At 35.3% G+C, this 22104-nt stretch overlaps 1 protein-coding gene across 1 annotated transcript in view; it reads right to left on the bottom strand.

Annotated features, from left to right (window-relative positions):
- The window catches only part of VAV3 (vav guanine nucleotide exchange factor 3), a 363845-nt gene that overhangs the window by 26028 nt on the left and 315713 nt on the right, over positions 1-22104 (bottom strand). Inside the window, exons 21-24 of the mRNA XM_069479072.1 lie at positions 16033-16098; positions 9675-9709; positions 2808-2924; positions 2156-2243 (exon numbers count right to left, since the gene is read on the bottom strand). Of these exons, the coding sequence (XP_069335173.1) occupies positions 2156-2243; positions 2808-2924; positions 9675-9709; positions 16033-16098 (306 nt within the window). The remainder of the gene's footprint in view (positions 1-2155; positions 2244-2807; positions 2925-9674; positions 9710-16032; positions 16099-22104) is intronic.

The following is a 22104-nucleotide window of genomic DNA, read 5'->3' as shown; positions in this document are numbered from 1 at the left end:
ACAAAAGTCCTTTTCTGATACTGAGATTTTTTTCTGCTCCTTGTCTTTCTTTCTTTCGCAATTACACATCCTTTTGTTAAAGTTTTTTAGTCTCATTGTAATTTTACTGTTAATTCTTAATCCCTTCCCTTTAACACACTGTGATACGTGCTTCCTTACAAAACATCCTCAGATAATGGAGGAAAAAATATATTCATGTGTGTCTTACAGTGGCATTTCTGAGATTCTATACATACCCTATAAGAGTAGCTTATTTTAGCCCCATGACAAGGCATTCTGGAATAATTCCTTTTCCAGAACATCACTGCAGAAACTTTTACTGCTCTCTGGTGCAAATTTATTTGAATTCTGGGTCTCTATGGCTTTTACTATAATCACAGCTTTACATGCAGATGGGAACTCAAGGATCTATGTCTACTAATCGAGGTCACTGTGGTATTTCTGGCTTTTCACATCTAACCTGAGCTGCTGAAGAACTTCCTTGAGCTGAACCCAGGTGACACAAAGCTAAATTGACTGGCCCTTTTGCAGTGACTATTCCTCTCATCCTCTTTGCTTGTCTTCTCTGATGGGAGTTCCCCTTGCTACTTTCAAAGTCTGCAAGGCTGGTAGGCATCTTTGGCCCTGCAGCGTTTTTTGAAGTTCCATATTAACTAAAACACTATGGAGCAGCCTCATTACCATCCAAGGAGGTGCTGCAGGTGAAAGCTCAAGCTGGTGTGTCTTGCAGAGATGTGGAGAGTCCCTGTGCGTGCTTTAATCATGTTTCAGCTGCATCTGCAACTCATTATTTGTGCATCCACTTGCCACCTCTCTCCTAGGTTTTCATTTTATGAAGAACCGCCTCTGGTCCAATTCTCTCTGTGCACAGCCTGCTTGTTTCAACAGAATGTAAGTCACATCCAGCAGGGAGGATGCCTAGATCTTGGTTACCAATTTGACATTGTTTGCATTTCCAGGACATGACCTTGCTGCCCATCCTTAGCTTTTGAATTGGGAATGTGGCATTTATGTCCAGAGAGGTTTTCTTATTTTTCTTTCAACTCGAGGCGCTTCGATTTCTTTAAAACACTGATCCCTCCCTTGAAGCAGTTGTAAATTTTGAGATAAGGCATTCAGGCTGCCCTATTTAGTGAGGCTTTCTTATGTGTAGTTTTAACTTTATTATTAACATCTGCAAAGTGCTTTGAGATGTTTTCTGGAAGGATGCAGTGTGTATCATTTGAATGATGGTTCAATCGATGAGTGGTCCTTCCCAATGTTACTCGAAGTACTTAGCAGCTACAAATGCATCTTATGTCCTATATCCAAATTCTTCATTATCTCAAGAAACTACCAAATTCCAGAAACAGACTTGAGATGCACGTATGATGGCACATGTGCATCGTTTACATGACATATACACATTCTTAAGTGCCAACGGAGTTATTAAGTTGTAATTTTTTTAAAAATTGTGGAAATTTTTAATCAAATAATCCTTTGCCATTTGAAGCAATTTGACAATATACTATTTCCATTTAAACGTAAAATTCCTATGAAATATTAACTGTTGTGTGGCAAAAATGTTACCTTGTCACTACTTAATTGTCTAAGGTAATGAATGAGAGCCATAGCACAGATTGTTTACAATAGGAGAAAATACGAAAATCTTTGACTTTATATTGTATTTTATATGAAATGAACCTAAATGTCAGAGGTATTTTACTAATTATAATGTTTCGTGTTATAATTAAAAATACTTTCCTCTGTCTCAACGAGAGACACAGGCAATGGAAGGAGGAAGAGGAAAGAAAGACATTAAAAATTTGCTGCGTGTCATTCAAACACAAGCCAAAACTCACATAAATAATTGGAAATTGATTATATTTATATTTGACTCTGTCATTGCTCTAAGCGTTTTAAATAGCACAGATGCTGAAGTATAATCTAACACTTGCAAACTTAGTTTACAATGAAAAATATGATTTGAGCAATAAAAACTTAATTGTAGTTCTTAACATTATAATTTTCCAGATTCTGCTGCAAAGTTATAGTACTATTCTCTTTAAATAACTTTTCAGTGAGCAAAATTTCCAAGAAACTACAGAATTAAACTGACCTTTCTAACAAGAGAAAAATAGAGATCACAGATTGAAAAGAAATAATCAATGCTTACCATTAAACTTTTAAATTTTCTATTTTCTGCAATGTGAAAAAAGCCATCTCTTGTTAAAATCTTGATGTGCTTTGCTTCATTATTGTACCTGTGGGCAATGAATAACTTATGAATATAAATGTGTTTTTAATCAGTAGAAATCAATAATTACCAGAGGGCATGCCCCAATAACATTATAGGAATTAATTCTGAAGAGAAAATATATACTTATGCCAATACACTGGTGGCAGCTAATTAACAAAATATATTTACTAGATTGGTTGAAGATACAACCAATATTTGAAGTCAGAAGGGGGGTTGGATTTAATTAATCATTATGCTCAATTCATTTTGTAAGTTCAGTTTGAGAATGTAGAAAAACAAAATAAAATCTAGTAATTTATACTCTTAGAACTTACTAGAAATATACATACATCAAATCACCAAAATACAATATTATGAAAGAAATCTAATATGCCAATTAGCGGCCTATAACACTTATTACTGTTTTTCTAACAGATATTTTCAAGTATTAATGAACTGTCTGGATAGATGCATTATTTCTGCTGCAATTAGAACTTGGGTTTTCAACTTTAGTGTTATACATGTCAGATGGTCTATGCAATTATGAAAACAGGAAATCTATTTCTGTAAAAGTACTTGTCCTACTTACTTAATGCTAATTGCATATTCTCCTGACTCTTTGGTCCTGTGCCTCACAAGGTAAGTACTATTTACCCTATTAATAAGTTCAGTCTCTGCCTGCAATCTTTCCATTGCTCCAGCATACCTGTAAGAAACAATGACACAGAAAATTTGGATAATATACCTGGAAGAAAACAGAGGCTAAAAATAAGTATCTATCAAGATTTTAATTTAGTAGCAGATCTGAGTTATTTTTACTTCTATACTAATTACCTTGCTTAAGAAAAATAATTCAGGAAAAAAATCCTTTAATGTCCAAATACAAATGCTCTACAAAGCTAGCAACAACAAAGTGAACAGTGCCTAATACACAGTAAACACTCAGTAAATATTTATCAAAGAAATAAATGGGATAAAGAAGAATCAGCAGGTATTGGCTGAGACAGTTGTGGGGAATTTAGGGACAAGAGGGTAAAAGACTTGCAGGAAGGGACTGCCCTTCATAAGAGAGACAGACAGACAGACACACACACACACACACACACACATACTTTCCCTTTTCTATGTATATTATGAAATGGAATACCCTTTAAGCATCTTTTTAAAGCAAATTCTAGTAACAATTGAAATTATTTTTAAATAATTATTTTTGTATATAAGATTATTTCTTATAGTCCACAATTTTGATAACCAGTTTTTTTAAGAAACTAGTAATAGTGAGACCAGGCACAGTGGCTCATGCCTGTAATCCTAGTACTTTGGGAGGCTGAGGTGGGAGGATCGCTTGAGGCCAGGAGTTCAAGACCAGCTTCAGCAAGAGCAAGACCCCATCTCTACAAAAAATAGAAAAATTAGCCAGGTGTGCTGGCACACACCTATAGTCCCAGCTACTCGGGAGGCTGAGGCAGAAGGATTGCTTGAGCCCAGGAGTTTGAGGTTGCAGTGAGCTATGATGACGCCACTGCTCTCTAGCCTGGGCAACAGACTGAGACTCTATCTCAAAAAAAGAAAAAAAAAGAAATTATTGAGTAAAATTTATTTTTAAAAGGTAGATATTTTTCAAAACCAGAATTTTCAATTCTTCTTATGGTGGCCTAAACATACCAAAACGCCATAATAATAAAAATAACTACAATAACAAAAGGCCCAAACTCAATGTTAAAATACTCTTTAATGACTCCTCACATCAAATATAGGTGTAACATCTGCTGGCAAAATATACTAGGGATTTTGGGCACTAGAAGTTAAAGGAAAAATTCTATGTTTAGACTGGCTCTCTTTCAAAGCTATTCAAGAATTAATATTCCAGAAAATTCTCTGATTCACATACAGACTCACATAACTCAGTATAAATATCCACCTCTAGGCTGGATGTGGTGGTTCATGCCTGTAATCCTAGCACTCCAGGAGGCCGAGGCAGGAGAATCACTTGAGGTCAGGAGTTGGAAACCAGCCTGAGCAAGAGCAAGACCCTATCTCTACAAAAAATAGAAAAATCAGCCGGGCATGGTGGTACGTGCCGGTAGTCCCAGCTACTCAGGAGGATGAGGCAGGAGGATTGCTTGAGGCCAGGAGTTTGAGGTTGCAGTGAGCTATGATGATGATGATGCCACTGCACTCTAGCCTGGGTGTCAGAGTGAGAGCTTGTCTCAAAAAAAAAAAAAAGTCCACCTATAGTCTAAATTAAATATTTATTTAAAATGCACACAGTAGACATTCAATAAAATCTTATTGAGTGAAAGCACATTAGGTTTCCATCAAGTATAAAGGAGGAGTTTGGATGTTTTATGTAGATGGTACCTTGGGTTAAAAGAAAAGTTATAGCAACTCATAAACCATTAGGACCTAGGATGATCTGACTCATGCCTACCTCTCTTCAACCTTGTCTCTTACAACCCCCTTCATCGCGCCAGTCTCCAGCCTTCTTTCAGGTCCAGGAACTAACTCATCAAGCTCCTTTTGAGTCTAGAGTCTTCTCACAGACTGTACTGTTGTCTGGAAACACTCACCCTCTATCAACACACAATTACTTCCCATCATTCAGGTTTAGACAGGACTCTTGTCTCACCATCTCATCTAAAGACTGTTATCCTGCACCTCACATTACCCACTCCATTATACTATCCTTATTTTCATGCCACTCATCACAATTAGTATGCAGTGCATGCATTTTTATCAAAGTAATACATGAACATAGTTTAAAAAGTTAACTTGTACTATAATGATAATGAAAAAGTGGCAGTCCTCCATCATACCAGCATTCTACTCCAAGCTCCATTTCAAATATTTTACCTAATTTTTTCTTCTTTCTACTTTGTACATTTCTAAATAACACAATTATACTACAATTTCTTGTCAATTTTAGACATGAGGAAGTAAAACCATTTTTCCCCCACTACCTATGCTCAGTCCTTCATAGAGCTGCTACTCACTCTTCTTTCTGTAACCACCGTAAACCTAAGCCATCGTCTGGCCCAATCTTAGCACATTCAAAGAATATCTGACCTCCAAAATATAATTGCTTACATGTATTAGGTTGCTGAAGTTCTTTGTCTCTATCACAAATTCTTTCCAAATTATCCAAATACACCACCCAATAATACATTTCTCAATACCACTGGTATGGTTTGAATGTCCCCTCCAAAATTCATACTGAAATTTAACTGCCATTTTAACAGTATTGGGAGAGGAGACCTTTAAGAGGTGATTAGGTCACAGGGGCCATACCCTCATGAATGGTTAATGCCTTTATTGCAGGAGTGGTTAGTTATCTAGAGAGTGGGTATCTGATATGAAGGATGAGTTAGGTTCTCTTCCTTTCTCTGCCTCTTGAGCGCACTTCCTCCCAGTGCCATGATACAGCAAGAAGGCTCTCACACGAAGCAGCCCCTTGATCTTGGACTTCCCCGCCTTTAAAGCCATGGGTCAAATAAATATCTTTTCTTTATAAATTACACTGTCTGTGGTATTCTGTTATACAGTTGAACATCCCTAATGCAAATATCTGAAATCCCCCCAAATTTGAGACTTTTTGAGTACTGACATGACTCCCAAGTAAAAAATGCAGGTTATAGTCAAAATGCAGTAAAAACTTTGTTTCACGCACAAAACTAAAAATTTTGTATAAAGTTACCTTCATATGTTAGGTATACATGAAACATAAATGAATTTTGTGTTTAGACTTGGCTCCCATCCCCATGATATCTCATTATGTATATGCAAATACTCCAAAATCCAAAAAACCTGAAATATCATACACTCTGGTCCCAAGCATTTCAAACAAGGGATACTCAATCTGTAGCAGCAGAAAATGGAATAAGACAACCACATAATCTATCTGTTAATTTTTCCATGGAGGTTTTTCTTCTGAGCCCTCCACTCTCTTCGTATATCGATATTGCTTGCTCTCTAAGCCTGCTGAGTTACTGTAGTCCTGGGACTTCTCTTTGCTCCCCTTTCTTAAATTCTGTATCTCCCTCTTCTAGGTTTACTAGTTCATCTCTTCAGCTTCTTATAAATGAATACAGGGGATATAATACTCTGAAGGCCCACATCTATGAAAATATTTTATCTTACCTAACACTTAATTCGTAGTTCAGTTGGGTAAAGAGTTCTAGGTGAGAAATTATTTTGCCTCTCAAATATTAAAGCATTGCTCCACTATCTTTTAAATTCTATTCAATGCCATTTCTGAGCCTTTGTACATAACCTGATTTTTTTTCTCCCTAGAAACGTTCAGATTCTTTCTGTATTCTCCATACTGAAAACTTTCATGATAATGTGCTTTCTTATCTTGCCCTGGGCTTTCAGTATCATCTTCAATTTGGAGCCACAAGTCCTTGAGTCCTGAGGAATTTTTGTACTATTTCTTGATAATTGCTGCCCTCAGTTTTTTCTTTCTGGAGTTCTTACTCGTACAACACTGTACTTCCTAAGCCAATAATCTATTTTCCATATCTTTTCTCCCATATTACCTTTCTCTTTGACTTTTTAGAAGATTTATTCAACTTTATTTTCCAACTTTTCCACAATATTTAATTTATAAGAGCTCTTATTCTGATTGCTCATTTTGTAAAATATCCAGCTCACTTCCATTGGTGTGATACCTTCTCTTAAGGAATAAACAAAAGGGTCTTTTTAAAAAAATTCTTCTGCCCACTCTAATGTCTATTTTCTTTAAGTTTCTTTTTCCCATTTACTTTGTTTGTTCTGTAGTTCAAGGCCTTTCTCAAACCTATGGTTACCCTTTGTTGTCTATTCATATTTAGGAGAGAGGCACCCAAGAACCGACTGGAAGCTCTCTCTGTGTGTAGGTACCAGGGTAGGCCCGTTGGATAGGAGCCTGATCATTTGGCAAGAACCTGATAACTGGGCATCCAACGTGTTAGGATTTTAGATTTTTGACTCTGTGTCTATTTAGTTTCTTTAGACAAAAACCTTTCAAGTTCCCATCTGGATGCAAGGAGAGGGCAGTACGTGTGAGACCCGCTGTCACGGTGCTGGCATTCGCTACACAAATGTACTGGGGATCTGCATCATTCCCTTAATAGACTTCTCATAATTTAACCCCTCTTTTCTCAGTATGGCATCTCCCTAATCTCCGTTAGGCCTGGTCTTTCCACGTCCAGGCCCTAGATGATTCAGTTTTTCCACATAATATACCTTCTAACACCAGAGTGTCCTGCCAGTGTAGGAAAGAAAACACTGGTTACCAGGCAGGAAGGGCAGGGACCCTGGCATCTACCTCCTGTTCTACACACAGATTTTCACAGAGTTCCCCAGTTTTCAGCCTTATAACTCCTATCCTTGCCTTCTGACACCCATTAACATAGATTATTAAAGATAATAATCTTGATTTTCTATTTTATTTCATGGCCTATATAAAAGACAAAATTTACCTTGTGGGAACAACTTCCTTTTAAATGTGGAAATAATGAATAGATAATATAGTTGGTGATATTCAACTTCTCAGTGACTTGAGGACTACCATGCCATCATTCAGTGTAATGGTCTCTAACCAGTGTCGTGTTCCTAAAGTTGAAGATTCCATTTGCTGGTGTAGTTGATCATTTTGTTCCCTGGCAGAAGACATTTCACAGGAAACTGCCTGCTTAGTTTGAATAAACTATCTAAGGAAAAGAAAGTAATCTTAAAATTCTACTATAAAATATCTTGATTTCTTCTTATTTTTAAAGCTTTTCCTTAGTCTGACCATCTTGATTTTTTATCATTAAGAATATTATTGTTCTAACTGGTCCCATTTTCAGTAGAATTTTCTATATTGGAAGAGTGCATTTTAAAACAAAGGGTACAAATGCTACCTTCATGTGCCCTGAATAGTTCTCAGGTACCTGATCAGTTTGTTTCATAAAATCCATGTAGTGTATGGCACTAGTATTTATTTCTAAAATCATTACCCTTGTAACTATAATGCCCAGTTACATGAAAATGGTAATAAAAGCAAAGAGAAGGAACCTAATCATTACACTTCCGTGATTATTGCCGGTTCTTGATGTTTTTCAGTTTGACTGTCAGTGCTATCAGCTCTAATCTCCAAATTTAATTCCTGTCAGGATATGATTTAAAAGTCCACAGAAACTAATAAGACCTTGAATTTGTCTTATATCAGGTAAAAATGAAGCAAAGATTCCCAGTTCTATCACAGACCCGCTACAATTTCCTCAGCGAGCTCACGAGGGAGGGACATCAGAGGGGTACGGGAGGCACGAGAGCCTGCTGGGGGCCCGCAGGGGGCTCTGAGGAGGAGGAGAGCCCATACCTTGGCAACAGATTCCGGCACATTGAAAAGCAACCTGGCATGTCCCATGCTTTGGTCATAGAATGCAAAACAATCGGAATATTTTTTTAAAAAAATTAGACCATTCAGGTGGTATCTACACTTGCAAAATGAACTAGCATATTCTCAGGATATTTCATTATATGCATACCCTGTTATTTGTATGTATATACTTTAATATCAAGGAAATGAAAGCAACCAATCATTTTAAGAGAACTCAAACACAAAATTCATAGAAACAAATATCCATGAGTAATGTGCCCACATTTTGTATTTTCGGGCTGTATAGCAATGCACACAAGGCATAACTTAGAATTCTGGTTCTACCACTCACTAGTTGCATGGCCTTAATCTTTGTTTCTTCACTCATAAGAATAACAATAACAACAACCTTCCTTATATAAATATTTTAAAAAATGAAATAAAATGTATAAAGTACTAAGCACATAGTAAATACTCAGTATATATTACTTATTATGATAGGGTAACCATAACTATTCCAGATCATGAATATATTTTTTACAGTTGAAGATAGCTAGAAAATAATAATCACTAATGACTTCACTTCCTTGGTTTTGTTAATGATAATACCAGCCTCCAAGTGGAAAGTTCGCTCCATCCAGACCCAAAACTTAGATATGGATGTATCTTGCTCCTCCCAAATTACACATTGTAAATTATATTTTTAGAAGCTACTACTGTCCTTTATGAGCTAATTTTTAGTTTCAGACAATGAAATAACATGTATTTTTTCCTATCAGCTTCATGAAATCTACCTTTCTAAAATACAAGAAATATAAGATGCATATGCCTATATCCCATTTATTTTTGTGACTGTTATAAACTTTGAATTCAAGGTCAAGGGCCCTCATATACACATACAAACACACACACACACACACACACACACCCCTCTCTGATAAAGATATGGAAAGGTCAGCAATATGTGAATTCATTACGGTGTTTTGTTACATCTGAAAACACCTTTAGCCAAGACAAATGGAAATGGAATGTGGTTTACTACCCCCACGTTTAAAGCATCCCGGAGCTAAGGGTATGGTATTTCAACTTAGCTACATAAACATTTTTAATACTTACCAGGGTTGGCAAGAATAATCTACTGGTTTGGGCACCTAGAATATAAAAAGGCAAAAATAGATTAAGTTTACTTAAGGGAAGCTTTTAGAAATCAATCACTAATTCAGTTCAGCTGACTCAGCTCTATAAAACTCTAAGTAGCACAGTCCTGGAACTATCCATCGGCAATTTTATACAGAGTGAATCATAGTATATGTCAGATAAGTAAAAAATAATTCATTTCACTTTAATTCATTCTTTCATTCATTTTACTGCCACTGTAACTCTAAGGAGAGAGAGAGCAGGAAAATATGAACTAGAAGATTTTAATATTTATTATCAAGGCAATTTAATCCTATCATAGAAAATTAAAATGAAAATGTTATTAAGAAAACCAAATAGTACTTCGCTTTCCCAAGACCATGCAAAATAAACAATATACATGGATGTATACTCTTATTTTGTAACATTAAGTTCTAAATTCTGATTTTGAAATCTATCAACTAGAAACCTTTTATTCAGGAAAAAGTCATGGAAAATATTCATTTTCCCTTTTCTCATACAGAGCTTGGCACAAGAAAAAAAATGTTTCATTTTCTATTCAAATAAAGAAAGAAAATTCCTAGTGGCTGATAGCCAACTAAAAAATGAACAAAGCCAAGGAAGGTATACTAATGTTCAAAAAATAACAAATAAAATACATACGATAGACAGGCAGACAAAGTTTATAAATTCCTGAAACAAAGACTGGGAATACAGATAGTCTGTCTTGTGCTTAGAAAATTTTCATGAATCATCCCAGTCTTTGATATATGCATTTAATGATATTCCTGGAACTTTTATAGTAGGTGATTTAAAATACTATTACCCTCATTTGTAACAGTAAATCTATAGTATTTCAAAGATCTAATTCTGCTCAATGTGAGTATGTCTCTATGCCAGTTTTCATAAGGGACTGTTACCATTTTGCCCTTCCAGCTTACGAGTTATAGACAGGTTGAGTATCCCTTATCTGAAATGCTTGGGACCAGAAATGTTTCAGATTTCAGATTTTTTTTTTTTAGATTTTGGAATATGTGCGGTTCAGCATCCCTAATCCAAAAATCCAAAATGTAAAATGCTCCAGTGAGCATTTCCTCTGAGCATCATGTCAGCTCTCAAAAAGTTTTGGATTTTATAGCATTTTGGATTTTGAATTTTAGGATTAAGGATACTCAAACTGTATCAAAAATTATTTTTCTTAGTCAGAACTTTCCTTTGATTATTAACATTTAAATATTTTTATCCTATGGATCACATTTTTAATATAATCACTTTGTAAAATCCTGATACACAGCAATTAATATTAAAGGTAAATTATACCCATTCTAATCTTGCAAATATTTCCTTAACATCATTTTGTTTTCACAAATAGAAATTTGATCTTTGACACTCTCCTTTTTGATAAGATACATGGCTTCTGAAATCTGATGGGAAAAATAGTTCCTCTTTCCCTCTTCCTCTCTGTATTCTTTAAAAGACCATTGTATGTTTATTCCTACACCAATCTTTCTCTCTACAGAGAACAAAAAAAAAAAAAAATAGGAAGGAGGAGGATAAAGAACTTCAACATATTCTAGCTGTGGATTCCCTTGGCTGACAAAAGTCTAGAGATTCGAACAATAAGAATAAAAAACAAGAGTAAAATTCTAAAGCAGAACAGATAACCGGCTATTCCATCCTGAGATGTCCTACTGGTGCTTTTTCTCTTCTCAGTGGGTATATTCTGGCATGTGAAGATCCAGGGCTACCTTCTCAGCTATGGTCCCCATAACTAGGGTGGGGTCCTATCCTTTCCCACCTGTCATGGGCCCTCTCCACTTCTCTTCATATTTTGGGAAGATGCTTCATATTTAAGACTATAGATGATTTCCTTCTGGGTACTGTTTCATCTTTGAGAACATTATTACTATTTTTTCTTAATGCCATTTTCTGCCTTTGCCATAGTCAGTTTTCACTGTTAAATTTCTGCTATAAATATATAATTCTAAAAAATATTTTGTTGGGAATATGGAATGCATACAAGATGATGTATATGTGTACATATATACATGTATTATATACATGCTACTTCAGGAAGTACATCTTATAAAGTTAGATGAGACACTTCAAAGTGAACTTTCTCTGTGTTTATTTGGCTAAAAACGTCATTATTTCATCCTTATTTAGGAGAGATAAATTTCAAAGTTGACTAATTTTCTCTCAAACTTTCAACACATTATTGTTTCAGATATTGTAGTTTCACATTCTAGAATTTCCATTGGGTTCTTTTTTATAGTTCTTATTTCTCTACCGAGGTTTCCTCTCCATTCATTATGTACATATTTTTTTGTGTGTCCTTAGCACAGTTATAATCATTGCTTTTAGAATTCTTCCCTGCTAATTCATCATTTGCGACATTTCAGGACTGATCTCCTATCATTCTCTTTTCTAATGAGTATGGTTCACAATTTCCTGTTTCTTTGCACATTGAGTAAAATTTTAATTGTATTTTGGACAATTTGAATGATATACCATAGAATCTCTGGATTCTGTTATGTTCCTGCAAAGAATGTGGCTTTTCTTAAAGCAGTCAGTTAACTTGGTTGACCTCCAACTGTGTATCCTGTGTTAACAGGCAGCTGAATTCTTTTAGCCTAAGCTGAGGTGCTTGGAGTCTGTACTACTCAGCTGGAGACTTGGGTAGAGTTTATACACAGAATTTGAGGTTTGTCCTCTCTGGCTCTTTCCTCTCTAAGATTTCTTACCTCCCTTTCCAGGTGTTGTGGTTGCTTTAAACTCTATATTCTGCTTCTTCACGCCATAAATACTATAAGGTTTCTACATGAATTTTAGCCACTCCACAAGGTACAATCTAGTGCTTGCCCTCAAGCTAGCCATAAAACCAGGAAACCCATTCCCTTTTTCCAAGTGTCAGTTCTTCTCTTAGCCAGTGCCTTCAGATAATTGTTTCTGTTTTGTTTTGTTCTGGTGTTTTGTCCACAGCTTATAGTTGTCACCTATAATCCTCTGGGAGAGAATTGGTCCAATAGGAGCTACTTGGCAATTACTAGAAGTGAAGTGGAAAATCTGCTGCTTCCATTACTGCTATCGTTAGCTATGAGTCTAATAATCAACCTTTTATTGGTAATCTGTTTTTTCTCTTAGGTTAGAGTTTTAATTTTGTCTTTAGCATCCTGAAGTTTTATTAAAATGCATTGAGGTACTGATTAATTTTAATATACTTTTCTGGACTCTGAAGATTAGTTTTATCATAGATTCTGGAAAGTTCTTAGTCATTATGTGACTATTGCTTCCACAATTACTTCTATTCTCTTCTTCTACTAGATGTATTTGAATCTCATCACTCCATTTTCTGCTACATTTTCCATTTCCTAATCTCTCTGAACTGTTCTGAGAAATTTCTTCAGATTTTTCTTACAATTTTCTATACAGTGGTATCTGATATGCCATGTAATGGGTCCACAAAGGCTTTCATTTCAATTACTATACTTGAATCTTTTTGAAATATGCCCAGACAATTGCATAGTGTCTTGTTCTTTTAGTTTTTATCCCCCTTTTTAATTCTTTCAATCATATTAAATATAAAATTTTGAATTTAGTATCTAATAATTCCAATATCTGCTGTCTTTGTGGGCCTAATTCTATATTTTATTATTTCTACTAACCTTAGCTCAAAGTGGTTTGTTTCATCATGAATTTAATGATTCCAAATTGTGAATGTATGTCCCCTGGGACTTCGTCTGCAAAAATCCTTTGAGGACTATGTGTAAATAGGCTCCAATCCAGGAAGGATTTGTATTTTCATTGGGAGAACAATCAATGTGGAATTCACTTTAAACTATATTTCTAGCTTAGATTGTCTGAGTCATTGAACGAGTATAAATTCTAGCCCTACATCTGGGTCGTTTGGGATTTAAAGTTAGAAATTCCCAAGGGAGAATGCTTTCTTTTTTTTTTTTTTTTTTTTTTTTTTTTTTTTTTGAGACAGAGTCTCACTCTATTGCCCAGGCTAGAGTGAGTGCCGTGGCGTCAGCCTAGCTCACAGCAACCTCAAACTCCTGAGCTCAAGCGATCCTCCTGTCTCAGCCTCCCGAGTAGCTGGGATTACAGGCATGCACCACCATGCCCGGCTAATTTTTTCTATATATATTTTTAGCTGTCCATATAATTTCTTTCTATTTTTAGTAGAGATGGGGTCTCGCTCTTGCTCAGGCTGGTCTCGAACTCCTGAGCTCAAACGATCCGCCCACCTCGGCCTCCCAGAGTGCTAGGATTACAGGCGTGAGCCACCACGCCCGGCCGAGAATGCTTTCTTTTATTCTACCCACCCCAGATCCAATAGGCATATCTTCTGTGGGATGGATTGTTTTTTCCTAATTTACCACTGAGGGCTCCTGGGATCACAGAGGTACACCCAAGTTTGCACTGTGCTGTAGCTCCAGGCTTGGTCACCATATTACAGAAGTGAAATTATCTCATTTATGCACCTCCTGTGTTTTTCTCAGTTCTAGGTTCCTACCTGAATACCTCAGAATTTTTGAGGAGACAGGCACAGGATATATAGAAGAATAACTTTAAGCTCAGAATGGAATATTTAGCACTACTCACAGACCTCTGATAAACAATATATCCCAGGGTGAAAAGTGATACCATTTTCCAAACTCCTTCAACCTATCCCCTCCTTCTACTCACCCTTCACTTAACTTGTCCTATAATTAACAAATAAACCTATAATTTCATTAAGCAGTAAAATTTTAATAGCTATTTATTAACTATAAGCTATAACAGCAAGCATATTTAGCTGGAAATCTACCCATAATTATGCATTACTCTATAATTTTTTAATCATCTTAAAATTTCTGAACATATTTCTCCTTCTAGCCACTTATTCGGTCACCAAATATCATTCAATATGCTTCTATAAGCTGATTTAATTCGCATCTGTCATTCTTAATTGTCTATATACAGCTAAGGACTTTCATTTGCTTTTTCACTCCTTTGTCCATTCATTCAACAGTAATTTATTAAACACCTGCTTTGTGCCAGACTATCCCTAAAATGAGAGCTCAAATGCTCATTTTATGTTGTATTCAAGAGGCTGTAAATGGAAAACAGTCCTTGGTATATGAAATGCTTAATATTCGTGATTTGAAGGCTTGCGGTCCACAAACATCTTAATGTTAGAATGTTTAATCTCTTGCCACCTGCTTACGTATAAGCGTGACTGCTTTACAGATAGAAAGCCTGAATCTCATTCATAAAATGACAAATGAGGCAACAAATCATTTTTGCTTATCTAATAAAGGTAGTATCAGATTTCAACAATTTCTCCAGATAACATAATCTAATATTTAAAAATGTGACATTAGATCACACGGAACAATAGAAAAGCAAATGTTTTTTTAATTTAATTTGCTTTCGAAAATAACTAAGCTTGAATAAGTAGAGTAAGTAAGCTATCTTACAGACTACGTTCTGAAATCAAGGATGGTAGACATTCATATTTATAACATTAAAAAGAATATCCAGTTTGGAAATTCAGGAACTATTGAAATATAACAAGCAGGATAATTTAAGGAGAGTTTTTTTGTTTTGTTTTTTTTTACTTCATGCAATCATCTCCATCATATTAGTAAAGGAATTTCATTTTCTTTGGAGTCAATAACTTAAAAAGTTTGGGGGAAAAAGCCACCCTAAATATCAAATTATGATGCTAAAATCATGTCACCTTAGGCAAATTTATCAATATCATAATGCACCAGAGAGGACCTTTTATGTTATATTCGCTCATAATATTACTTGAATAAATGTCCATTTATTCTCCTTTTATCTGTGTTTGATATTTTCAGAAAATTTTATCATGACATTAATAAACAGTAATGATACACTAAAGCATAGAAAATATATTTAGAGATTCTGTTAAAGAATTTGTGGACTTTTCACTTTCTAGCATGCTTTCAAAGACACCAGTTGAAGTATAATATTACCCTGTAACCCAAGTGACTGGGAGCAGATTAGACCACATCATTCTCACCTCAGTGGGAAAAAGGAAACTTGTATAATGTATCTAATCTATAGTCTTGTTTTATTTCTTCTAAAAATTTATAGAAAACTTAATTTTGTAAATTCTACTAAATTTGCCTCTTGTGTTTATTTCCTTAACATTTAAAAATATTTTCTGACAATGGAATCATAATAGTATTAGAAAGAATATGATCCCTCCAGAAAATATTAATAAAATTAATGAGTGACCTGGCCAGTATCCTTCATAGCTTCTTATACAATTAATCACAGTAGCAAAAACAAAACGAGAAAGAAATAAAATACTAGCACTTACGCATGGGGAAGGCTTCACAGCATCACTCGGAAAAAATCCAACCTCTCCAGATGCTAAATTTCTACCCTAAGAAAAGAAAAATACCAATGTTGAGAACAAATTTACTGCAAATGAAAATCCCATAATGCTGCATATATGGTGCTGATACTTAGTATCTTCAGAATCACTTTCGTGTTGTAACCAGTCCTGAGCATCAACTTCCTATGGCTCAGGAAAGGAAATAAAAGCAGAGACAGTTTTCTTAATTGTTAAACTTTACATGTGGTTTCAGGTCATGGTTATAATTCAAGTTTATTTTTCAATCTACCCTTTAATTTTGTTAGCTTTACATCTCTCAATCCTATATAGAGATAATAGCATATTCTATCTTTCAATTTTATATTCATTAGTATAAGTAGATCATATTGGTTTTGTGCAAGCATATAATTAATTAGGAATTCAATTTAAATGAATACTATTGGCCTGTCTAACAGAACATATGAGAACATTTCTCTAACAGGACAAGAGATATTTCAAGATATGGAAATAGAAAACAGCATGATATGAATTTCAGATTATTTTCAGATTTAGGAGAAAATAAGATACTGATTAAGAGAGGAAGACAGTTAAGATATTGGAGAATAGGATTATAATTCAAGATGGCATTGTAAATGAGAGAAGAAGGAAGAAACTAACAGAATAACAGCAAAAACTAAACACAAAAAGGACAAAAAAAATACTTAAGAATTTGTTCTTGGAGACCCTTGGTCAAACTTCTCTTTAAAAACTTCTCATGATACTAACCATATAACCATATAAATGTTCCTCCTCTTCCAGAAAGACAAACTATGGCAAACATAGGGCAACAATCAGAACATGGAATCACAAAGTTCTTCTGAGATTATTTCTATTTGTCAAGAGATTAGGTGTATTTTTATTTGCTATTTAACAACTGCTTGCTTCTCAGTACCTCAGAGGAGTATACAGCATTGATTGAATGCTATGTGCACCACTATTTTTGACCAAGATGAATAACAAAAAATGATCAGAAAACATCTTCTTCTTAGAGGGATAAGGAGGAGGAATAGGAGACAAAAGGGAATGGGGAAGGAGGATGAAAAACAGGGGGGAAGTGAAGTAAAGGGGGAAGGGTCATAGGTGACGAAGCGGGGTAAAGGAGAAGAGGAAAAGGGGTTTTAGGACAGAGGGAAATCCAGTAAATAACCAAGCAATGAGAAGTTACTGATTTTGGCGAGGCTCTAAAACTGTACTGCACTTGCGTATCAGTGAAGAAGTATGCGGAGAAGTGGAATATCTATTCATTTACTCAGCAAATACAGTATCTAATACTAATTTGGTTAGACATTGAGGAAAGTATAAAAATTCATAAAACAGTTCCTGTTTTCCCCTATATTTTGCGAGCAAAGATATAGATATATGTAATACATATGTGTGTGTGTGTGTGTATATATAAATATATAAGGTAGAAAGGGCTAAATACGATTAGAGAAGTACAGAGGAAAAGCTATGGAAATTAAAAGAATAGATTAATTATTGCAGGTTTGCCTGAAAGGGACATGGAAGAGGTGGCACATGAATGTGAAATATGTAGAGTTTAAATAAATGGAGGTGGAAATGGAAGAGAACATTCTAGAGACAAAATGCAGTATGAGAAAGGCACAGGGGCAAGAAATTACAGGATATGCACAGGGAGTGCAAATAATTCCCTTTATATGGAGTGTAGTAATGGCTAATACTTACTGCACCCTTACTGTATGCCAGACACTGTTCTGAGTGTTTCCTTTAATGCCTACAAAGATCCTTTATGGTAGGTCTAATTACTATCCCCAGTTTATAGATGAGGAAATTAAAACACGGAGAAGATAAATGATTTGCCCATGGTCACAGAGCAAACAAGTGCCAGAGCCAGAATTTAAACTCAGAAGTTCTAACTTCACCTTTCTATACAAGCATAAGACTCCTCAAGAAGAACAGTGGAAAATAAAACTAAAAGGAATAAGGAACTAGTCTGACAATATCTGAATTTTATCATTGGTGATGATACTTCACTAATGGTGCTGTATGTTTTAGAAGAATTACACTGACATCAGTGTGGAAGATGGCTTATTGATGGGCATGACTTTTGGAGGTGAGAGTCTCATTAGGGAATTGGTACCATGATAAGGACTGGTAGTGAGGTCACATTTCCTTAATGGTCACAGGCATTCCTTAGATGACAAAGAGGTGAGAAATAATTTAACCAACCTTAACGGATGAATAAAGTTACAATTCCTCACTAATTCCTATGAGATGTCAGTTTTAGCTACAGGAGATAATACATGCTGTATTCCATAATTTCCACTTATGAAGGAAATAGCCATCCTACAACATTTGGAGGATTCAAAACAAAGTAGTGTGTAGGAGTGTCTTCGGTTCCTTGGTGGATGTGTGTGGGCTGCAGGTTGGTAATTCATTAATACTAATGGGTGGAGCAGCCGTCAATCGCCTGCACACAGACAGGACTACGGACTGTAACTGGGAAACAAGCCATCTTCAAAGCCCACGATTTAGTATACTTTATGTGATAATCTATCTGACATTTTTACTAACCTTGATGAGAGACTTGTAACTGAATTTCCTTCTTCTTTACATTCTTGTGTGGGCATTTTATTCTGGGTCAGATAATCAGCCTGTCATCCTTTATATGCCTATTACAAATGTCAGAGATAGGGAATCATGCTTTAGTTATCCTCCTGTCTGATATTTGTTCTGTGAGTCCCTTCACATCTTCAAGGTCAACTTGAAAACGTTTCTCTTTCATACTTATGTGTCATCTGATATACCGTAGAGTACTACTTTTATATGCATTTATTCTGCAGGGCATCTCTGTATTATGTGATGGGACTTTTGTAAATCTAACAGTACAGGTTGGGTCATTGTTATGAAAATACTTTATTTGGAAAGTACCTGAGAAAATAGGTTATATGTTGTATATGTTGAGAAAAGATGCATCTTTTTAATATTCATTAAATAAATTAGGGCAGATACAAAGCGAAATAATATTAACTTATAATTCATAAAATAATAATGCATTTTTTCCTGAGAAGCAAATTGCTTCCTGTACAAAATGCATCAAACCGAAAATGACTGACAACTTTCTCTGAAGTTCCTGAACATCACAAATATAAATGCATACTCAGGTACTTATTTATTTCTAACTGACCTTAGGTTTTAACTATTCCTCATTTTTCTTCAGTAAGAATCCACAGCGAATCATAATGAATTAAAACTACTTTAGATTTTCTGGTCGAAATGATATTCACAATCTACCTGTACAGAGACAAACATTAATGTACGCCAGGATGCCAGAGCTAAAACCTCATTTTTAAACCCAGAGACAAGGATGGCTTAAAATGACAGAGGATATCCTCCAAAAATCTTAATCATAAATTGCTTGGCTCCTAACTTCGTAAAAAGGAGAAAGAATTGCTTTAAGAAAAATACAGTGTCTCTTCCCTGTGGCTCATTTATCCCCTTAATACTACCTGGATTGGAGCTTTAATGCACTCCTAGAATAGCACTGAATGATTTGAAACAGATGTGGAAAGCTGAATGTAAAAGGGACAGATTAATGGTCACTTATGAAAGATTGGAAATTCTCCCAAGTTACAATGCCCTAAACACTCTCAACGTATGCGCGATGGTGCTATAGAGATTACTAAGCAATTTATCACACACAGGTAATGGCCAGAACAACTGTCACCCTGCCCTGTCACTTTCCCACTGTCAGTCAGAATACACAGTGTGGAGTATGTGGAGAAAGATGTATAGCATGGCCACGAGTTATAAGAATATAGGTAAATATACTGTAGATATAAATTAGTTTATTGATTGGATGGGTGGATGGGGGAATGGATGGATGGAAAGAAAGATAGATAAAAGCAAGCACTATTTTCAGAATTATTCTGATAAAGTTTGTGAGGACATGCAAGGAAACAACAGGACCAGAAACAGGGAGATGATCAGGAAAAGACCCAGTCTGAAACTGGCCATTGTAAGGAGTGATTTATAGTCATGGCTGCAGCCAAATTATAACCACCATCTTCAGTTAGTTATATGTCAGGGCTGGTTCTTGGAAAACAGAGAAAGTCAGTATCACCGGGATGTGGCACTAGAAGAGCTCATTCTATTCCTAGCTCTGCTATAAAAAGCTGGGCAACCTTAGGCAAGTCTCAGTGGTAAAACAAGGATGATGACAAGATCTGCCACACATGTCTCACCAGGTTGTTACAAGGATCAAAGAATTAACATGTGTGAAAGCACCATGCAAATGATAAACGCTTGTTTTCTATTTTATGCACAATGTGGCTTTTCGACTATTCACAATTCATTTCTAAATTTTTTCTTTCGTTGGCTCATTCATGTGTCATTAAAATAGAAATGCCTACTCCTGTGTATAAACCCACTCTCCTTACATTTAGGTAAACTTGCTAAGCCACAAAGAACATAGATTCTCATATCACTTTCACCTGAACAGTTAATATTATATTACGGATACTCCATTTCTTTTACTCAAACGCTGTCTTGCAAGTACACATATTCTTTCATTGTTAATTGCCTCCTATATTATGAGTAAGATATACATTTTCCTGCCAGTGAACACCTTGAAAACTTGTCAGACATAATTGTATATAGTTATACTGAATGGTCACTACAATGAATTCCAAATTATTCATACACACAAAACATCAAAACCATAAGACATGCACTTTTGTTATTTCTTAGTCAAAAGGGGATAAGATCTTTAACTTTGGTCCAGTGTATAACTTTTGTCCAATATAAAAGCTCATGAGATTTTTTTCAAAAGACCATAAGAAATTTTCATATTTCTGGTATAGTTCACTTGTAGTTAAGTGGCTATTGTAGGCTTATAATTCTGAATAACTCTAAAAACCTTGCACCATGGTCTAGGATCTCTGAAATTAAATTTATTTTCAATTTGTATGGGTTTATATATAATTACATCAAGTCATCAAAATATAGGACAAAGGCCTTTATTATATTTGATGGTTTCTCCAATTCACGCAAAATTGTTTGTGTTTACTATGTCTCTGAAATTTTGCCAGATGCAGGTGTCAAAAACCCTTTGAAAATTGAAAGTTGTGAAATGTACACTGAGAAAAAAAAAACCCACTAAAATCCGTAAGCTGTATTTCTACACTTATTAGATGTGAGATGAATATAACAGTGGAATGAGACTTTACAGAATATTTTTCTTGTCATTCAAAAATGTATTTGGTGAGGTCCCTGTATTTCTTCAGCAAGCAAGGAAACCTCTGATAATAGGTGTCTTAAGGCTTTTTCTCCCAAGTTTCACTGGATGAGATGTTGTACATGATGCAATCCTAAATCATAATCTTTTGACTGTTTTTTTTCTGGTGAAGTAAACAAAAGTATTACCTTTGGTGACAGAAAAAAAATTCAGCAAGCAAAAACCAATCTTCATGTAGGTAAGCCAAATCCTAAGTGGTTACTCAATACAAAATCTGGCAAGAAGAACAAGGTTCTACCACATCTTGGAAAAAGTCCTACTTGGGGAGAAGCCAAACAGCCCCCCACCCCCAGTCCAGGCTTAACAAAGGTCCAAAGAATTTATTTTTCTAATACTGGCAGACAACAAATGAGTATTTTTCTATCATTGGTGATTTTAATCATAAGTAATCACAGAGGAATGATACACATTAAATGCTCATGGCAGCATCAGACATTCTCAAAGAATGTTGCTTTTTTTACTAAGAACAGAATTAGTGCTTTAAGCAAAAGTTCATTGACTTCCTAATATATACAAGGCACTGTGCTGGGTACTAAGGCACTAAAAATGAATAGATATGGCTACTGTCTTCAAGATCTCTTTCAGATAACATCATTTCCTTAACTAGCTTTTCTTTTATTTTCATAGGTTTTTGTGGAATTTTAGATCAGAAAAAGCCTATGAGGTAATAATTTGATATGATTAGGGAGTCAAGAGCCTGGGGTTCTAATCCTGGCCTTCTGATCTTAGTAAGTCAATTAGCCTTTCTTTAACATCCTCAT

This window comes from Eulemur rufifrons, chromosome 8, assembly GCF_041146395.1.
Source record: "Eulemur rufifrons isolate Redbay chromosome 8, OSU_ERuf_1, whole genome shotgun sequence".
NCBI classification, from domain to species: Eukaryota; Metazoa; Chordata; class Mammalia; order Primates; family Lemuridae; genus Eulemur; species Eulemur rufifrons.
This window is presented reverse-complemented; position numbering and strand designations above follow the sequence as displayed.